General features: G+C 42.3%; 2 protein-coding genes across 5 annotated transcripts in view; one reads left to right on the top strand and one right to left on the bottom strand.

The window, feature by feature from the left end:
* Positions 1–1027: 1027 nt before the first annotated feature.
* On the bottom strand, positions 1028–15722 carry LOC142396940 (eIF5-mimic protein 2-A-like). Its single transcript, XM_075480192.1, has 12 exons — positions 15605–15722; positions 14983–15056; positions 14278–14454; positions 9513–9607; positions 9348–9413; positions 9052–9187; positions 6443–6552; positions 6020–6190; positions 2585–2731; positions 2207–2345; positions 1820–1942; positions 1028–1714 (listed from the first exon to the last, which is right to left on the bottom strand). The coding sequence occupies exons 2-12, from the start codon at positions 15044–15046 to the stop codon at positions 1683–1685; spliced, it is 1260 nt and encodes a 419-aa protein (XP_075336307.1). The 5' UTR covers positions 15047–15056; positions 15605–15722; the 3' UTR covers positions 1028–1682.
* A 1249-nt stretch (positions 15723–16971) lies between these two features.
* The window catches only part of myo1b (myosin IB), a 56677-nt gene continuing 53339 nt past the window's right edge, over positions 16972–20309 (top strand). For all 4 annotated transcript variants that reach the window (XM_075480190.1, XM_075480189.1, XM_075480188.1 and 1 more), the window contains exon 1: positions 16972–17331. In XM_075480190.1, the coding sequence (XP_075336305.1) occupies positions 17162–17331 (170 nt within the window). In that variant the 5' untranslated portion in view covers positions 16972–17161. The remainder of the gene's footprint in view (positions 17332–20309) is intronic.

Genomic DNA, 20309 nt, shown 5'->3' with positions numbered 1-20309 from the left:
ATATGCAGGGAGGACCCTTCTGCGAGTGGTGTGGGGGACGGACAGCGCGCCGACAACACCACCATCAACATCCGATATTCTATGCTTAGCACAGTGCAGTGTTGACTTAGTGCTGCATGCAGTCCAAAATGCTTTCAAACAAATCTCAAAGGCAGTCATGTTTCCTCAGTGCAGGCATGTCACTCTCCCACATTGTTTCTTGTTTTTTAGAGCAACTAAATAAAATCAAAAGGCAAACAAATCCTCCTGAGACAGAGGAGCAGAGAAAATAGTTGTGTCGGATACTTTTCTCATCAGCTTTCTTCAAAATTGCATTTACCATTCGAGCTGGAGACCAAAACTCTGGCAGGTTCTAATAGGCGGATGCATCTCTTAAGGGCTTACTGCCATCTGTTGGTACTGAGTGAAACTGATTATCAGTTGATAACGCCTTTAGTGCTCTGCAGTGCAGGTTTGTTTCTTTGTCATGTGGTGTTCCAAAAGCACAGTAACAAACAGAGAAAACAAAAACTACGAGGTGGGCATGATATATGAACTTGTTCAAACCTAACAACACCAAATCAATGTCGAATACTAATACTAAACGCTCCTTTCTTCTTAGGTGGGAAGGCGTCCAAATACTTTCAGGCTTTGTGAAATGCCTTTGCCCTAATGCATCTGTACCAACCTACGTTTTTTAATAGCATCTTGAATCACCATCTCTCTCTCATTTCTGCATGCTTGGCTGCACCATAATTACCATTTTAAGTGGGATAGGAGTGAAGTGACTGAGATGGCTGTTTGCAGCTCAGGTTACAAATGCCAGGCTGCTTGTGTTGATTGGATGATTAGCTGAATCAAAAGGAATGGAAACATTGTGAGGGAACACAGGTTCATCTGCAAGACAGCAGATGCATGACTATAATTTGTACAGATTCAACTTTTTCATACAATTGCCTGCTTATAGCGTCTTCTAATTGATCATGATGTACGTCTTTGGTGCGTTGACACTGAGATAGTCGTTTACCACACAAATGAACACAATGAATGAAAGTCATTACTTTCCATTTATTTTAAAATGTATGATAAAGGATAAAAACCCTACAAAGTCAGCATGATTCTATTACGTGTCATTTTCAGGAAAAAAAATCATTTTTAACGAGGCGGCATTACCACCATAACCGTTGCTGTTTTTCACGGCACAGCTTCGTTACCAAAGGTGGAGACGGATGCGGCAGGAAATCTCACACCGTCACAGAACTGGCAGATTTGCAAAATGAGGTCACAAACGTGGTTTTCTTTCAGACGACCAGCATATCGTGCTTACGCAGATGGACCTCCTGCAAATAAGAGTCCCAAGACTAAACACAGTAGCTGTGAAATCTGCTGTCAAACTGGCCAAATTTAAAGGGAACTGCCTTTCCAAAAACGTTCCTTTTTTTGTTACATTGTAGACGTTTATATCCATTTAGCGAGATGTGGCACTGAGACTGGCTCCTAAAGGAGCATAGAGAAATACAAGTATTGATTTAAACATAGAGTAAGTTCAAAGAATAGTACAGCCCTTCCATGACAGATGAACAAGATATGTGGAGGTAGGAAACAGACAAAGAGAAAACTGTACACAGACTTCTGTTTGACAGCATCTGGTGTTAAATTCATTCAAAGATGTGCATTTAGATGGTTGTTTAAACTGGAGATCCTCAGTCTGCATCCTCTTCCTCGGACTCAGACTCTGGAAGAAAACAGGAAAACAGTCAGTGGAGTTCTCAAGCATCTGTGCGCAGTAAACATGACCCCCCAATGGCACTACAACTTGGGAGGGAGTGAGGGCGATTACCTTCCTCTGCATTCTTGAGCCATTCCACAAAGGTTTTCATCTGTTCAAGGAACATGCTTTTTCCTTTGGCTAAATGGGCTTCGTTGTACCACTTCAGAATTGCCTCTTCACTCAAAACGTCCGCTTAAAAAAACAAAGAAAAAAAATATATAACCTCAAACAGGATAATACAAAAATTGAATTAAATAAAAATAAGGAAAAACTATTCAACATGATGCCAACATCACAGATGCATCCACAGGTGCTTTAAAAACACATGCTGCCAGGCAGGTTGATAACATCAATTAAGGCAAACTTTCTGGCAATAATCTACAACCATCTGGCATCATTCATGCATGGCAAAATGTGAAGACAGAAACATAAGCCAAACAGGCATCACTAACTCACATCGGTACAGCAGGACAACAATTTTCTGGAAGGCCTTCATGAAGTGGATGTTGTCATAACAGTATTCCTGGATCTTCAGCAGGAGGGTGTATTCCGAGAGGCCCTGGGACGTAAACGCCTTCAACAGTGGGCAGTATTGCTGAGAATGTGAAGCAGGGCAAATTAAGACTTATAACAGTTTTGAAGCCAATAGTTCCACACAACAGGTGGGTGGGAGGTTCAGATATCCCTCATATGTCTTACATATCCTTCACTTCCCTGGTGGAACTGCTTCAGGTCAACAGTAGCTTGGGCTTTCAAACTTCTCACAACTAAAGACTGATACATCACTTCCTGGAGAGAAAAAGGAACATCACAGCCATCTAACGGAGTCGTCACCTTTAAGTGTTTGATGGCTTGTTCTGTGACCAGCTCCTCCTTCTTATTCCACTCCACTGAGCTCATTACACTGGACCAAATTAGTCCGATTATCGTCTGCTCCGCGATGTTGTTCTTCTTGACTTCCTCTCGGATGTACGCTATAATCTGTAACACAAGTTGTTGACAATGCTCACAAACCGCAGCCCGCACATGCTGAAGCTTACTGCTAATCAAATGCTGAAGAGGTGAAGAGGAGGAGCACGACAACCCTGGCAGGAGACAGATATGGAAGTTTTTCTGTGCCATCAGTTTGAATACGAATTTCTAATATCGAATTTTTACAGCATCAAAATCAGACTCTGAATTTGAAAAACCAACAGTGGAAAAAAATTCAACTTCAAAAAATTCAGTGGAAAAAGAACCAGACTTAACATCCGGGTAAACAGGGAGAAGCAATTGATCCCCGTCTCAATTCATCCATCGGCAGCCAATCAAGTTACGCTCCATTGGACAGATCAGCCATGTCCACCAACGCGGGTGATGGTGCTTCGGTGAGTGAGTTTACTTTATTTGCCATTTGTGTGAATAAAATTGAGTAATAGATATTACTCAAGATCTACCGAGCTGATCTGATGAATTGAGACAGGGATCGATTGCTTCTCCCTGTTTACCCGGATGTTAAAGGGCGGTTTATGGTCGGAAACCAGGTCGTCTGCGTGTGTGTCGCAGTTAACGCAGACATACCCCTCCCCTCCTTACACAGACACTCTGGTGCACCTCCCCAAAATTGTAACTCACCGCAGACAGTGCCGCAGATATCGTCGCAGGGAGGAGAGAAAGGAGGCCTCTGATTGGTCAACTCTACATCCGCTCTACACTATGCGTATTTCCGGTTTGCTAACCGGCTAATGGTAGTGCTGGGCGGTATGACCAAAAATACATATCACGGTATTTTTTCACGTTATCACGGTTTCACGGTATATCACGGTATTTTTTTTTCATGCATAATTAGGTGTTCACAGCATTTTCTACAGATTGAGAACAGAATTAAAAATTTAAATAAAAATTCTTCAAAATAATTCCTTCGTTAATAATTGGTCACACAGAACTTTAATGTATTAATATTCACATTTTCATTGTAAACAACTTAATAACATTAATTACACTGGTCGGACTGTTCAGCTGTTTCAGACTGATACCTCCGGATCAGGCTGGTCCTCATCCTCAACACGCGTCTTTTTCAATCGCGGAAAATATTTTTCAATACTCATCTGGATTGAAGCAGCAAACATTCAGTTCAAGAGTTTAAAAAACCTACTTTATTTGATTCACAGCTGCTAGTGTTTAGACCTCGACAACCCAACTACATTTTGTTTTTTACGGCAAACTTGCGACTAGTTAACTTTATAAAGAAGGCGTAATCGCTTGTTTGCTATGGGACAGGACGGGACAACATCGTATTAAAAATATTTTTATAGGACTTTTTAATGTGTGACTTTATAAAGTTGCACCTGATACCAACCTTTTGTGAATTTCGCCAGCCGTCTTCTTTCGGTTGAGCTAATCTAACGCGACGCTGAAGCTAGCAAGCTTCCAGGCATGATCTCGCTGATGGAGACACACGCGGTGTGCACGGAGGGGAGGGGCTGTGTGTGTGTGAGTAGGCTATGCGAGAGAGACGCGTGACTGACAGAGACGGAGGGAGAGCAGGAAAAGGAAATGCAGCTTAATGAATACAAGTATTTTTTAAATAGCGTTAAAAATAGACAGTAAACATGCGTGTTTAGAAGCGCAACACTGAAAAGGGTCCCGTCTCAAACAATGTCGCGCGACGCAGCGTTCCCCCCGTTGTGTAATCAAATACACCGGTATGGCGGTATATTAAAAATTCATATCATAATGAAATTATAAACCGGTATTCGGTGTATTCCGCCCAGCACTAGCTAATGGTGACGCTAATCGTGACGATTCTTTCGCCTCTCTGCCAGCTCCAGTAGTAGCAATATTTCTTCTATTTCTAGATCGATCAGCTGCATCTCAATCAAAGTGCGCATTCGTCCAGTCACCATTGTTGTTGAATGACCTCCGTAACTGGAAGATAACCGGACGCCACCCACCACACCCACAATCCTAGCTTGTTCGTGATTGTCCCTCTTGCGTTGTGGCGTGGGATTAAAGGGGAAGTTCGCCATTTTGCACATTAAGCCCTGTTTTTAGGTAGTCTGGGGTGAATTATAGATGTTCTGATCACAATTTGGACATTTGGTGCTGAACGGAGCATTTAGGTATCCACTGCTGCAGCCCACCCACCTTTGCATTGAGTCAATGACCACTCAAGCAAACAATCATAAAACGGCATTAAACTTTCGTTTGCAGAGACATGAAACTCACCGTGTGGTCTGTGGTGGACAGCGATACGTTGGCTCGAAAATCACCGCGAAATACGCTTCCAGAGAAGTTATATTACCATTATTGTCCGTCTTCATTGATTTGTATTGTACACAAACAACGCACTATCGCCACCTAGTGGCTGGATGTCTTGCTGCTGCTATTCAACGGTGTCCGGAAAAATAGGTCCACCAAATGCTAAAACAACTGTTAGAAGGCACATTTCGCTGCGAAGGTGGCGATAGTGCGTTGTTTGTGTACAATACAAATCAATGAAGACGGACAATAATGGTAATATAACTTCTCTGGAAGCGTATTTCGCGGTGATTTTCGAGCCAACGTATCGCTGTCCACCACAGACCACACGGTGAGTTTCATGTCTCTGCAAACGAAAGTTTAATGCCGTTTTATGATTGTTTGCTTGAGTGGTCATTGACTCAATGCAAAGGTGGGGGGGCTGCAGCAGTGGATACCTAAATGCTCCGTTCAGCACCAAATGTCCAAATTGTGATCAGAACATCTATAATTCACCCCAGACTACCTAAAAACAGGGCTTAATGTGCAAAATGGCGAACTTCCCCTTTAACATAGCGCAGACAGCGCTTCAAAAGTGGGCATATATCAAAAATAACTGCGTCATGTCTGCGACAAGCTCACTGCGACACACTGCTGCGAGAGTATACACGGCCCTTTAGTCTGGTTCTTTTTCCACTGAATTTTTTGAAGTTGAATTTTTTTCCACTGAATTTTCTTTTTCCACTGTTGGTTTTTCAAATTCAGAATCTGATTTTGATGCTGTAAAAATTCAATATTAGAAATTCGTATTCAAACTCTGATGGCACAGAAAAACTTCCATAGACAGAGGCACGCAGGACCTGATAATAACGCCGAGGTGGAGAGTATTTTTTACTTCTTACGGATTATGTGCATTTGTTTCTCCACCATTCCTCAAGACAAAAGGAGGCAGAGGTCAAGGAGGAAGCAATCTTCAGTGCTACCCTCAGTGGCGTGCTAGAGGAAGGAACTTAATTTGAATAAAAGAAGCAGAAAGCTAATGGGACTTACATCCTGCAAGGGGTCCCCACACGACATCTGATCCTGAATCTCTTTCTGCAGCTCCTTGCGAGCACCTATAGACTCCTGGTTTTTGGCAAAGTCTGAGATCTCCTTAAGCCCGGCCTCGTTGAAGTATTTGGAGAATTGTTCACAACTGCGCTTGTTGGCAGGAAACAGTTCCTAAAAAATAACACAGAATCAAACAGTGAGGCCTACTCTGTTCAGTAAGCCAAGCAAGCATCTGCAATCAAGTAGCATTAGCTCGTTAACAGCCCTACTACTGAATGCCACAACAGTTTGCAACTTAAGATAACAGAGGTTATTAACTTTATTTCCTCAAATATTCATAAAGGAGTGCAGACTGTTAAGAGTCACTGCGCTGAGAAACAATGCTTCACATAAAAAATTGTGTAGTAAAGAACTCATTCTCACCAGAAGCCTGTTGTCCATACAAACTTTTCGAAGGCTGGCAGCAACTGAGCTTATGTCCTTCTCAGAAAGCCAGGATTTGAAGAGTTTTACGGCGAAACATGCCGAAACACCTGAACAAATGAATGATAATGTGAGACAGATGTTGCCAACAGAAGCGTTGGGATAAAGTCAGGCATCAGAAATACATTAGTGAATACAACTTGGCAGCTTTTCACTGGAACAAAGCCAACAAAAAAACAGTTGGGAGTTTGGTAGAGTAGAGATGCATCGATATATAAACAATGTATGAAAATGAGAAGCAAACATCAGCTCAGTCCAATCCATCATATCCGTCTCAGGGTCCCATGGCTATTAATGGGCAATGTTGGATTAATTGGAAATAGCCATCGGTTATTGTGTTTGTGGCAAATAATTTCCTCCGAAGCAAAAGACAAACAACTGATAGAGCTGAGTCAATGCCAGGGAAAAAAAAACTCTATCACCAGTACCATCTGCATCTTTTTATCAACAATTCATAATTGAGCCAATAATGAGAACACTTTTTCACCCATATGATATGCTGGTTCATTCTGACTTTACTCGAATGCTGTGTCATCACTGCCTCCAGACAACTGACAGCATAATATCCTAATTAACACAGAGTGAACAATTCTGTGGTTTGAGAACATATCATAAAGCTGATGAAGGCTTTTCTTGGGATCATTCTTATGAACAAATACAGGAAAAATATGCAAGACAAACAGTCAATTAGCTTCATTGGATCAGTTACAAAAGAAGACATCAAAACTCCTAAATTTCAGCAAGGCCTTAACAATTGCAGCAGTTCTTCAAATGTAACCGGACGTGTCACAGCCAAACTCCAGCTTCTGTCTTTGGAATCAGTCTTTTTGTTTGTTTACTAGCAACTAGGGCTGCACAATTAATCGAATTTTAATGAAAATCGCGATTTTGGCCACAACGATTATGAAAAATGAAAATCGCGATTTATTTACATTTATTTTCTTAATGCCGGTTCAGTTGCATTATACTTTAGCATGCAAGCATTTAACCAGTAGTCCGCCAACAACCATCGGGTGAACATGGACCTATTCCTTACGCCGCCTAACTGTTCCACAAGCAAGTTAAGCGCGCAGCTCCTCACTAGTGCAGCCAGCAGTGGTGTCAAGTTCAAGTGGTGAGAGCAGAGTAGTAGTGATATAAGGGAAGACAAAACTGGTGGTGAGGATGATTGAAATAACCGAGAGCCAAGCTGAAGCTGCGGCAGAAGGTAAGCCCACAGCCGGTCTCTCTGGTGAGAAGGACGAGCTCGTCCCTCGAAGGGGCTCAATTTCGGCTGTGTGGCTACTTCGGATTCAGGGCTAGCGATGTCCAACAAAAGCAGGTGTTGTGCAAAGACTGTGGAAGAGTTGTGTCGGCACCGCAAGGCAACACAACTAATCTGTATAACCATTTAAAGAAGAACCATGTTGAAAAATACAACGAATGCATGAAAAACAAAGTTTCACAAATGCCCCGTCCCCATGCCACTGCCCAGATGCAGACAACCATAAATGCCACCCTGCACCGTGCAACACCATATGCCCGGAAATAAATCGCAATTTATTTAGCAAAGCCATGGCTCCAATAAACACCGTTGACAATGTGGCATTCAAACAAATGATCAAAACGCTGGACAAAAGATATTTTGTTTATTCCTTACATACTACATTTGTAAGCCTGCCTAAGCGTCATGCTATTGCCTTTATGCAATAATAATTGCATTTCAGTTTTATTTTGTTTATTACTTACATAGTACATTCTTAGCTAGATTTCATTTCGTGATTTTAAATTACATTCTGCACTGAAAATTGTTTTTTATTTGGAAAGAAGTGCAATAAAATTCAGTTGTTTATCGTTGTTCCATAATCGTGATTAATAATCGTGATTTCAATTATGATCCAAATAATCGTGATTATGATTTTTTCCATAATCGTGCAGCCCTACTAGCAACTACAGCTGTTTATGGAGATTTCCCCAGATGTTTAGTTTTTGTAATCTCACAAAACACACTTGTTATCGGAAACGCAAAGCATGAGGTTCACTACGCTTCAGAAAAATACAGTAATCGAGCCGCATGTGGGGCTGGTTTTAGGCAAGTAATAAAAACAAGTCAGGCGTCATTAGACTCCACTTACAGTTGCAGTATTACTAACCATCATCTCCAAAAGAATCCTCAAGTTATGAGATTATTTAAACATAGGAGAAATAATTGATCTCCCTTCATTGAATGCATTTCCAGCCCTATTAAATGACACATAAAGCCTGAGATTTAAACAGCATTTCATACCCTTAATTAATCATTCTCAGCAAATGAGAAAAAGACACGACTGCAGGCATTTACAGTTTAAAATGAAGCATAAAACGAAAACTATCACACTCTCAGCACTTGTTTGTATGCTTGTCCATCCCTTACAGCTACTCCCGGCCCAATAACGGAAAGAGCATTTCAGCCGACTTAAGGAAGAATTATGACCCTATTCTTGAAATGTTTGATAATGATGGGGGGGTGGGGGGGGGGGACAAAACAATAAACACAACCTTGCACACAAATGAGGCATTAAGCTGGATACCTTCTTTGACCAGGTTCTCATTGAAGAGGCTGCTGAGAATGGATGCTGAGACATTGCCGTTGGCCAGCAGAATGCCTGCTAGCATGGCCAGCTTGTTACGCTCAGACTCTGTGAAGCCCTTGAGGAACAGCAGCAGCTGCCAAACAGTAACATATGAACATAATTCTGTAAGCTGAAGCTGAACCGAGTCACGCAGCATTTTCTTTTTTCTGTCAAATATTGTGTTGGAAAGAAGCCGTCCTGGGCTTGACTTTGGCAGGTAAGGCACGTATAAATGTCTACGATGCAAAACACACCTTTTTGATCTCCTCCTCAAACCCCTTTTCTAAGTATTTGTAGCGCCTGATGAGCTTGTTGAAGACCTAAAAACACAAAACATGTGTCACTGTTTGCACCAGCTCAGAAATGTGATCTTTAATGTGATAACAAAGCCGAGGGAGCAAGAATAAAACAGTACTCACCTGTGCATATGCCTGCATGGTCTCCATGTCCTCTTGTGCTTTGAAGAGACAGAATTCTGTGCAGGTCACGTCTTCAGACAGAGTTCCTCCCGGGGCTGAAAAAGGAACACATTTCTTAAAACCATCTCACCGATGAACTGATGAATGTGTCTTCAATACCATAAATCTTGTTAAACGTATACGTTTTTTTTGCAACATGCTTTACATCATCATTGACCCTGAATGGCATCGTTCTGATAAAGTAAACTGACGCAGGACCACTACAACGGTTAGACGAAATCTTCAGGCAATACAGGCCTATGAAAGACAAACTGGTGTCAGATATGATCCGATATGAAAAACACGGTCTGCAGAGCACACGTAGGAGAGGGTGCATCACAGCTGAGCAGACGACAGTGGAGTCAAGCTCTGTCTTCATGTTGCTACCAAGTTTGTCAAATATTGGCTGGAAAGTTAAAAAGTTAAAAAGCCCATAATGATTCACATCATTGCCAAATTTTTCCATGACAGGATGGTACCTCGTGGTTTTGAAATGACGTGCACAAGTTAAACATTGTCTTAAAGGATAAGACCGGTTTTTTGACATTGGGCCCTTGATTTCACATTATAACATGATGTTCTACTCACCCCTGCTTGTTGTTGGTCATTTGGAGCTGTTCCGAAGATATTCGCGAGGCGTCTGGCTGCTCTCTTGAGATATTCGGCCATGAAACGGTTTCCTATGGGCAAGTTTATACAGGCACAAACTATGCTGTTTATAATTTATTAATTACTGTACACTAGCACTGATAACGTGGAGGTGCGTCGCTTACTTAAAAAAATCCGGGTTACTAATTTTGAATTTTAGCCGAATGAATAAATAGGCAGCAGGTCTGTGGGCTGTCTGTGGTAGTAGCACGACGATGACGTCAGTAACACCCACTTTACGACAAAAATTCAAAATTACAGTAACCCGGATTTTTTTAAGTAAGCGACGCACCTCCACGTTATCAGTGCTAGTGTACAGTAATTAATAAATTATAAACAGCATAGTTTGTGCCTGTATAAACTTGCCCATAGGAAACCGTTTCATGGCCGAATATCTCAAGAGAGCAGCCAGACGCCTCTCGAATATCTTCGGAACAGCTCCAAATGACCAACAACAAGCAGGGGTGAGTAGAACATCATGTTATAATGTGAAATCAAGGGCCCAATGTCAAAAAACCGGTCTTATCCTTTAAGGATACCGATGACAACAGTTTTTATTGTGTGTGTTTTTTAGGGCTGACGGCAAATAATTGATTGGTCGTTGGTCGACCAAAAAAATTACCAGTCGACCAAATTCCATTGGTTGATTGGTCACAGGAAAAAAAAAGCCGCGTCTCGTCAAAGGGCTCCCGGGACTTTTAATTTGAAGGGCTTGACAAAGGAAGACGTCAAACAAATCAAAACGGTAAATTCGTGTCACAAGGACAGAACGATCAGTTAGCGCGTAACCCGTCCTGGGGTAACGGTCAAGGAGTTCGTTGCGCAGGGCACACTTTGCAGCTTTACATCAATGCGGCTCTTAAAAAAGATCCCATTTGCCGTGTCATAGCAGCTGCCAGACGTCTTATTGGACATTTTAAGAAAAGTGCCAAGGCTACAGCGTCTCTCACTGAAAAACAAATACACCAGGACGTCGTTGAACACAAACTCATCCAGGATGTCTCCACGAGATGGAACTCCACTCACTGCATGTTGGAGCGCCTTCTGGAACAGAGGTGGCCGGTCACCGCTGTACTTTCCGACCCCGTTACCACACACAGATCACGGCCGCGCTGTCATCCTCGCGCAGCAACAGGTGTCTTTTCATGTTTATGAGCATGGGCAGCGTATAGAGCTTAGATCGGGCCTAAAAAAAATAAATAAATCAAACCCGACCCTTTCCGAGCCCGTGCACATTGTGTCCGAGCCCGGCCCGGCACATTAACTGTAATTATGAGCCCGAGACCGCTTTAAACCCGACCATTTCTTAATATGTGGGCCGTTATAGCTGACGTTGTCAACTACAACTTCACAAAGCCGACACATACATTGTCACTACCCACGACTTGTTTAAAATATGTCCACACCTCCGACTTTCCTTCAAACTTGCTCACTTTTAATTCTCCCGTTTTTATTTTTTTCCTTTACTTCTTCAGGCTCCATGTTAGACGCCAGCCAATTCAGCACAGCAGGGCAGGCTCGGTGTTACGCTTGCCAGTGGAGGAAAACTGTGCATGACACATAGCCTTTTGCAATTTCGTAGTCTGACTTGTGCAACTTTGTATACATTAAGAATATTGTCTATATAGAATAGTTCGTCTAATTATTACATAATTTCGCCCGTACCAATTAAGCTAATAGTGATTTAAAAAAAAAAAAAAAAAAAAGCTTGCTCACGCCCGGTCTGGTCCGACCCGAGGATAGTGGCATGAAATATCGGACCGGGTCGGTTCAAGTTCGGGCTCGGGTGCGGGTAGAGAATCTAAACTCTAGCAGCGTGGCAGAGAGAGATGCATTAACATCTTGTGAAAGCAACTCGGTAAGTGTGACCATCGGCTTCAGCACCGACACTGTCTTCTGTTATCCTCCATTGCACCGTGGTGATAAGATCCAAATTGCAGTAAGAATGTTCAAAGTCCGTCTGTCTTTCTGATTATTTTTGTGACACATTCAGAATGTCAAAATTTGAAATAATTTGCCCGTGTAAAGAGAGGGCAGACTTGAAGCACCCGGCTTGTGCGCTTGTCAGCCAATGGTCACTAACGTCGGGTTTTTTCTCACTCTCCGACAGAAGAACTGAGCAGTCAATTGATTTTTGTGTAGGCTATAGGCCTAGTGTTTAGATGAACCAGGAAACATTTTGTTAGTCACACAAGGTTACTCCCGGCCTTAGTGGTAAATGCGCATTGATGCTACCCAGGCTCCGCCCTCGGAGTGACGTAACACCTTCGGCTCTGCTGCACTACCTCAGGCAAATTGCTTGTTCAGGTTGATTCGAGTTCCCCCTGGCAGGGGAAGCTCCACCCACTTTGTCGGGAAGCAATCAACTTTGAGCAGCGCCAACGGCCCAGGGTAGAGGCGTGTTCAAGGTAGTGATGTGGTTGAACTGCGACTCAACCCATGGATTGTACACAGAAGCGCTTCATTCAATATCAACATGGAGCAGCATCAAGCTTTTGACACTGCTGTAGATGCTGTAATGAAAGTGTTCGACGGGAGATTCTCGTTAAAAATCGAGCAAAGAACAGCTCTTGAATCATTTCTTGACAGGAAAGACGTTTTCGCCTTGCTCCCTACTGGCTTTGGTAAGAGTTTAATCTACCAGTTAGGCCCGCTGGTAGCTAAAGCTCTTCTTCCTGTTACTCAACCAGTTCCCGTAGCGTTACATACGTCAGAGGAAAGAGTGGTGTGATTGGCTTAAGCTTAGGCAAAACCTTTTCCGGCCTCAACCAGTAGCAACCCGAGGGAGGCGGGTTGACCAGGCCATTTCGAATCGTATTCGTTATTGTCTTGGTCAGACCAGAATCTCGAAGAGATTTGAAAGTCGATGTTAATCAGGCTACATAGATGCGGCAGCCGGGCATGAAAGGTAAATGTTTTTTTTTTGGGGGGGGGGGGGGGGGGGTCGATTAGTCGATTAATCGGAGTAAATGACTACCACTGGTCGACCAACAAAATCCTTGGTCGTGGACAGCCCTAGTGTTTTTACACTTCTTTGTATAAAATATCATGCCCGATATGATTCATACACTTATCAGAACAATGTACAAAATTGAAAACGACTTTTTTTTTAATGGCTTCACTTTTCACTTCACAAAGACTTTTGAGGGACTTCTCCAATCTTTTTTTTTAAGGTTGTAAGCCTTCCTTGCAATGACTCTGGTCAGCTGTTCCCTCTACAGATTCTAAGTAGGATTCACATCTGGACATGTGAATCCCACATATTGGACATATTTGCTGTGGAGGTCAAATCGCTGTGTTGGTGGAAGGTTCATTGGAGCACAAGGCCATATTTTTCTGCAGGCTCCCTGGTGTTTTTTCTCCAGAGTTTGAAACAACCAAAAATAATTTATGAGAACTGCTCCGCTGCTGTGATAAATAAAGGCTTTGCAATCTATTACTGAGAAAGTGTATGGGCATGGCATGGTTTAGGACATAATGTTCAAAGAAACTTATTGATAAAAATATGATGCTATAGGACTCTTACAAATCTTTGAGGGCATCTTAAATGCTGACTGAGAAAAGTACACACTTTTTAAACAACATTTGCTGCCAGGGTGATGGGCTCCGCTTATTTCAGCCCAACTCACTACAACAGAATGGATCTGCGGAAAGAATTCAATATGTCAAGCTGGCCTCCAACCAGTCCAGACCTGCCATTCACCAAAAATAGGGAAAAAACAAAACAAAACTGACAATGGAGGCTGAAAGATTGGCAATACATTTTAGTTTCAGAACTACTTACCTCAGATATTTCTTAAGAGAAGAGGCGATGCACAGCGGCAGTAAAAAACCTGTCCCGTCTTTTATGGACTGCATACCTGATCAGTTTAAACAACTAATATTCTATCTAAGCACTACTCTCAATCAAATAGAGGATTAAATCAATAGCAGATCACTTCAATTTCACTCAGTTGCACTGCCACCCCCAATGTGCATGATCAGACACCCTCTAAAGAAGGGGCGCTCAACTCTTGAGCAGACAGCCTTCACAGTCAAAGTGAAAATGCTACTTTTAAAATCCAGCATTTCATCTCACCCAGCATTCCACCGGCCACCAGGATGTCGAACAGAGTCTCAGCATATCGCCGGTAGTCAAGCTTGGCACCGGAGGCGTCAAGGAACTTTGCCACAGCTTCCAAATCAGTGCCACTTTGGTTCAGACCTTGTATGATGCTTTCCTGAAACTGGGAAGGGTCAAACCTCTCCTTTTCATCTGTGGGGGAAAAGAAAATTCATAAACAAAAAATAGATATTTGCTTGAGTCAAACCCTGTCAGTAACTTATAATCAGAGAGGAAATAAACCTTTTGACAGGTACATTTTCTAATTCACCATCCACTCGACTGTTAAAAGGACTTTATATCTTACTAGCCCATAGCTGCTGATCATTTCTGGGTTGATAAGAGACATCCATAGTTAAAATAATTGAATCAGAATTTATAGAACTGCATACGAGTCCAGCACATGTGTTCTATGCTAATGTGTTTCCTCAACGTTAGTTGCAGTTAATAAATAAACAAAATAGAAAGAAAAAAAATCAAACCATATGCCCAAGCATTTTAAGCACTCTTGAAGTGTACTAAATACTTAATCAGTGTACAACAAGCATTGTTTTTTTTTCATATTCTCCTCTGTGATCAGTACTGATAAGCAGTAGAAAAAGCTGTAAATCCTGAGAGTCCAGCTTCTTTTGAAGAAACAAAAACACGGCATCTTGTATGGGTTGCCTCAAAGTTTCTCACCTCTTTTTCTAGTTTTGAAACGCTGGCCTGTTAGCGTAGGCTTCTGCTGCCTTTGATTACTCATAAAAGACACTCTGGAAGACAAAACAGATGAGTCAGAACTAAAATAAATAAACGAATAAATAACAGCCTCGATCACGCAGTGACACACAAAGTGAATCGTGATCGATGGCAGGCTTTAGCCACCATCTTTGGCCGACTTTTAACGCTGAGGTTTTTGTAAGGCTAGAGCGCTGGGCGTAAATTACTCGTACCAACATTACTGTTACATCCCTGTTATTTTATGATATGTTTCAATGCAAACACGAATTTATTATTCCCTCTCGACGCACGTGAAGTAGGTCCATAAAAGAAAAAAAAGAAACTTTAAGCAGCAAGCAATACAAAATACTGGCTCAGCAGGAACTGACAAAAAACTGCAATGAGACACTCGGATATTAGCATCGTTGAAGATGACAAAACTCGGGAAATCTGACCTTACACGACACGACTAGTTGCTAGCTAGCTAAAAACTACCGTCCCTTTTAGCTCCATTTGTTTTTGTGACGCAGTGATATATTTATTTAGCTTAAACATGTGACCAGCGCTCGACACACGAAGCAAAAATCAACCAGACACTCACCGAAATCCTCTTATGGATCAAAAACAGCCCGTGGAAAAAAAAAGTGTGGTAGGCTACTATTTGTATTCCAGCACAATCTGATACGAGGAACAGGAAATGGTATGCGTAGGCGCGCATGCGTACTAACATCATCTATTTACGTCCACACAAACTAAAGTTGACAAAACACGATCGGTGTTAAATGCTACAAATATACGTTTTGTTTCAGTTTTTTGTTGTAGAATACAAAAAAAAAGTGACGGCGACGCTTGCAAATGAAACCCAAATGACTCCAGTCTTTAATGGAAGAAATTTAGACCAACAAAATATACCGCTAGAACTAGTCTCAGGGCCGAAAAAAAACTCATCCGTTGTCATTATACGGTCTTAAACAAATCGTTGCTATCTAAAATTAAGACGCAGGAGGGGGGTATTGTGCTTCGGGGTGGACGACGCATCTGTCCATATGGGATGAATGGAAACTTTCATGTCGCATTAACATGCATCTCGTACATCTGACTGCAATCCCAGTTGTTCTTTGATAGAACAAAAATGTTTAAGCTTATCAAAGACAAAAAAATAGAACTTAATGTGTATTATTAGGATATTTGATAACGGTTATAGTGTTTGAAACACCCCATCATAGCTTATCACTGGCACGCCTGTTTTTGAAGAGACAAAACAACGTCTCATTTTAAATCATAATATCATATCTTACTCAGAATAAAACACATTGCAATTGTAAATCACTTGCACCAACCAAAAAGAGACCCAGAGAGACTGAAAATAGTTAGAGGCCAACTCTAAACAACTCCAGGTGGGATACAATCAAATAAGGCCCCCAAAAGCTACAAAAATTGAAACAAATATAACAAGGAGCTACTCGGAAGAAGTTATTCTAAACAGTGGCAAAAAAAAATAAAAAATAAAACGTTTTAAATTTTTAAAACAACAAGATAAAGATGAGAACCAGCAAAAATGGATGCTAATGAAGGTGGGGAAATAAGGTCATGACAGAAAATAAATGGCAAAGAAACAGAAATAGATTCAAAGCCACCCAAAATGTGCACAGACACACAATGACCCAAAATTAAGAGATATAAACAGGTAAATATATTAATAAATAAATAATATCGCTGTTGGAGGATGCTTTTTTCAAGCCTTTTTCAAATCTGTGCCTGGGGCTCCAAATCCCTCTTTGATCCCACATCTCCTTCCCACATCCATAACTAGATGATTTTATAGTTCTCTTGGAAAGCCTATAGCCAATAAGACCTGTCTTTTTTCCCCCACACAAATAAGGCACGAGGTTTAAAACTTTGAACCTGCTCGTTACAGAATAGATTTGCTTTTCGCTTTGGATCCCCAGGTATTGGATTTCAAATGATGTATTTAGTGCTTAGGGGAAACTGAGCATCATTATTTCCGACAGCACATGAAGGCACCATATCCCCACCTCCCTGCAGCGCTGGAGGTGATTAAAGTCTGCCAGGGACGCTGCTCCAACCACTCCCTGCGCCCGGCAGACCCTGAGCTCTCACATCCATCCGGAGCTCCATTCAAAGTGTCCAGATCCGGATGAGAGCTTCGTTCAGCCTCAGCCAGCACAGCGGACACGAGTTACACCGAGGACAGCCGGAAAAGGGCTTCGGGAGCCGCTCCAGAGTTGGAGAATCTGACCGGGACCATACTTTTGTCCGGAGAGTGGATTTAGGACAAGAAGGAGCAACTCTTACAGTCATAAAGAGGCAAGTTGGAAGTTATTTTTGGCTTTTTTTTTTTTTTTGAAAAACGGCAAGTTTCCTTCTTTGTCAGTTTGGTTCATTTGTTACTTTGATGCATTCGCTGCAACTTTACAAAAGTTAACTTTTCATTGTCTGTCTGTAGCTTCCCCAGCTCCCCATCTCATTCATTTCTCCTCACGTCTTCTTTTTTTTTTTTTTTTTTCTTAAAGGGGGGGGGCTGTTTTTTCTTTCTTTTTTTTTCAATCTTTCTTTGTGCACAAACGTGGAATCTTTTAGAAGGAGGGAGAAAAAAAGCAAAGTGGGGAAAAAAACTGGATTGATTGATTGATAATCTGGATTGATTATGTGCTATCCGTGCCTTTCCTGATCCAAGTGCTCGCGCAGCAATGTTCGCGAACATCGTGGTCGCTAATTGCCTACATCTGCGATCAAGAACCATCTTTGAGTAGAGTCGAACCGCTGCAAACCTCGACACGGATGACAGCAGCTCGACTCTGCCCCACTCAGAGGGAACGCTGCAAAAACTATCATTGGGTTGCCATCATGTTTTCACACAATGTGCGCTATGATTTATGGATGGGCTCCACCTGGAGTTACGACGAACAGGCGCGTTGTCAGTTTAAATGAAAGATAAACCGACTAAAAGTGGGGTTTTACCCTCTGATCCACCCCTGGTTTTAAGAGATCCTGAGGCCGCTCACTGGAATAAATCACCGCTCAGCGTGGACTGCATGAATAAAACTATTCACCTCTGTACTGAGAGACATTCCAAAGATCCCCCTTGACAAGTTGACCTGCTTTACTTTCCTGCTGGGTTGTCCCGAGGGGTTTCAGTCTGCAACTCAGAAGAAAATGACGTGTGAGAGGAAAAACCATAGTAGCTTTGAGGGGTAATTTAAAAAACAAACAAACAAAAAAAAACCTAGTACCATGCAGTGTTCATTATTATCATTATCTGACAGGATGCCTCGGTCTGTCAGTCAGCCCTGTGCTGTGAGTTGTTTCTGTGCATAGGTTGTCTTTGAATCCTCCATCTGATCAACTCTTAACTTCTGTGGTGAACTTGAAATCAGAGGGGTTAGAGGATTAGATGAGACCCTTTTCTTTTTTTCTCCCCCATCTTTTTAGAAAATGAAAAGTATTTTTCTCTTTGTGGCCTTCCATAGACATGTCCCTCTTTTTGGCCAGCCTCCCAGCCGGGAAACCAGATGGGAACTTTATTACCCGCACTGATCAAACACGCAGTGACGTAAGTTGACTCTGAAAGGTAGTAAGCTTTTGGAGCTTTAGGGAGTCTGAAAGAAGCAAGTTGGCTCGCTTGAAAGACGGCAGCGTGTGGGACTTTTGGCCAGGATCTCTGCTCAGCGGGAGCTTGTCAGGCAGCATGCTTTAGCTTGCCACATTATTTTCAAACGTGCCAAAAACCCCTCTGGAACACTGTGGGGTGACATGCTGTCTAATGCAGGGACTATCCAGGACCAAAGTCCCTCCACCCAGTGCCATGGTGATGAATGGTGTTTGCACTTGTCTGCCTGTGTAGTGAGGCGTGCGCCTCGTGCTAGGCCTGCGTCAATAGAGATAGACGAGGGGGGGGGGGGCGCACACACACACACACACGTGCAGCTCTGCCGACGGCAAAGCCTTGAGCCGCCTCTTCAAAGCCAGGGAGCATCAGTAGGCCTAGTCCTCTCAGCAATCCCAGTTCAGCAGGTCATCTATATTCCAGTCTATCAGATCTCACAAAAAATGTAGACATTGGTTTCCAAGTTAACGGTCTCAACAAAGAACTTCTCTCTGTGCACTCTGAGTGTTTTTTTTTTTTTTTTTTTTTTTTTTTTAATGTCCACCAGTTGGGTTTAACTTCTTAAGCCTAACTTCCTTTACCTCCCCAAGGAGCCGCAGTAATAATACTGTACTTTGTGATTTCTCTCCCTGCTTTTGTCAAGTCCAGTACAGCTGCTTTCTTCATTCACTTATATCGACCCCAGCCAGAGCAGGCCTTTGAACGCCTCCTGTGCAGAAGAAAACTGAATGAAATGCAATGATCCCACACTCCTGTTCTGCATTTCTTTTGCATTTAACACCTCAGATGATGAGGATATAAGAGAGTGGAACAGTTTTTCTGGACTTTCAGGTGTTTTGCAGCTCTGCTTCGTTTAAAGCAGCCCACGCTAACTGTGCTGACAAATGCAAACATGTTCAGTGTTCCACTCTTTGCTAAAGTGATTTAATTTTTTTTTTTCCCCCCTGGTCAGTCCATTGTGTGAGAATCGTATTCGGTTCTTGGAGTGTTAAAAGCTACTAGAGGAAAGTTAAGTTTGCATACGGGATCTCCTGGCACACTTTAACAGTGCTGATAAGTGGGGGAAGAACAGAAATGTATCTCCCAACTGTAAGTCTGTCTTCATTAGCATTTCATATTTATGACAGAATGAGCTAAAAAGCTCTTGAATATCATTTATGTAGACCCAAACCTAAGCCGACCTCCAGGACCTGGACAGTGTGGCTGCTTTTTAACATATTTGATTAATGGTGGCCTGCCACCTGAAACGAACAACCCCTCAGCACTTCTCTGGAATTGTCACAGTTAGAGGTAGTAGGCTAACTCTTTGCAAACGTTTCACATCCAGGGTGCAGGCCTCATGAAGCGAGCAGTAGGCTAGCTCTGCTTCACTTTCACATCATGTGTTGGAGTATTCTGGGCAAACAAATTGTTTGTTTTGCTGGCGATTTATGAGATTAGAGTCTGTGGTACAACTGCATTTCACTACTAAATTAAGGACTGTCTGCCCATCAAATCTACTTATACTTTGTGTGATATGTTGCAGGGGACCATAGTAAGCCAAGTGGTGAGTCTGTGGTCCTTTTTAAAAATAAAAAGAAGGATCTTAATTTTAGGGCTCTACTGCTGTCAGGATGGAGCCTGAGTCACCCTCGTTGCTTGGCAACATTGTCAAAAGAACTCTGACATCATCTGTGAG

The sequence above is a fragment of the Odontesthes bonariensis genome, chromosome 12 (genome assembly GCF_027942865.1).
Source record: "Odontesthes bonariensis isolate fOdoBon6 chromosome 12, fOdoBon6.hap1, whole genome shotgun sequence".
In the NCBI taxonomy this organism is placed as follows: Eukaryota; Metazoa; Chordata; class Actinopteri; order Atheriniformes; family Atherinopsidae; genus Odontesthes; species Odontesthes bonariensis.
The sequence above is the reverse complement of the archived record's forward strand: the minus strand, read 5'-3'. Positions and strand labels throughout refer to the sequence as shown.

What these genes read in the sequence shown, in the direction of transcription:
- LOC142396940 (XM_075480192.1), bottom strand. Translation starts at nt 15,046, where the DNA reads ATGAGTAATCAAAGGCAGCAGAAGCCTACGCTAACAGGCCAGCGTTTC. An exon ending in TGTTGTCCTGCTGTACCGAT is followed by an intron (nt 1,943 to 2,206) that starts GTGAGTTAGTGA and finishes TGTTTTTTTAAG; the next exon opens with CGGACGTTTTGAGTGAAGAG. An exon ending in GCTCAAGAATGCAGAGGAAG is followed by an intron (nt 1,715 to 1,819) that starts GTAATCGCCCTC and finishes GTTTTCTTCCAG; the next exon opens with AGTCTGAGTCCGAGGAAGAG.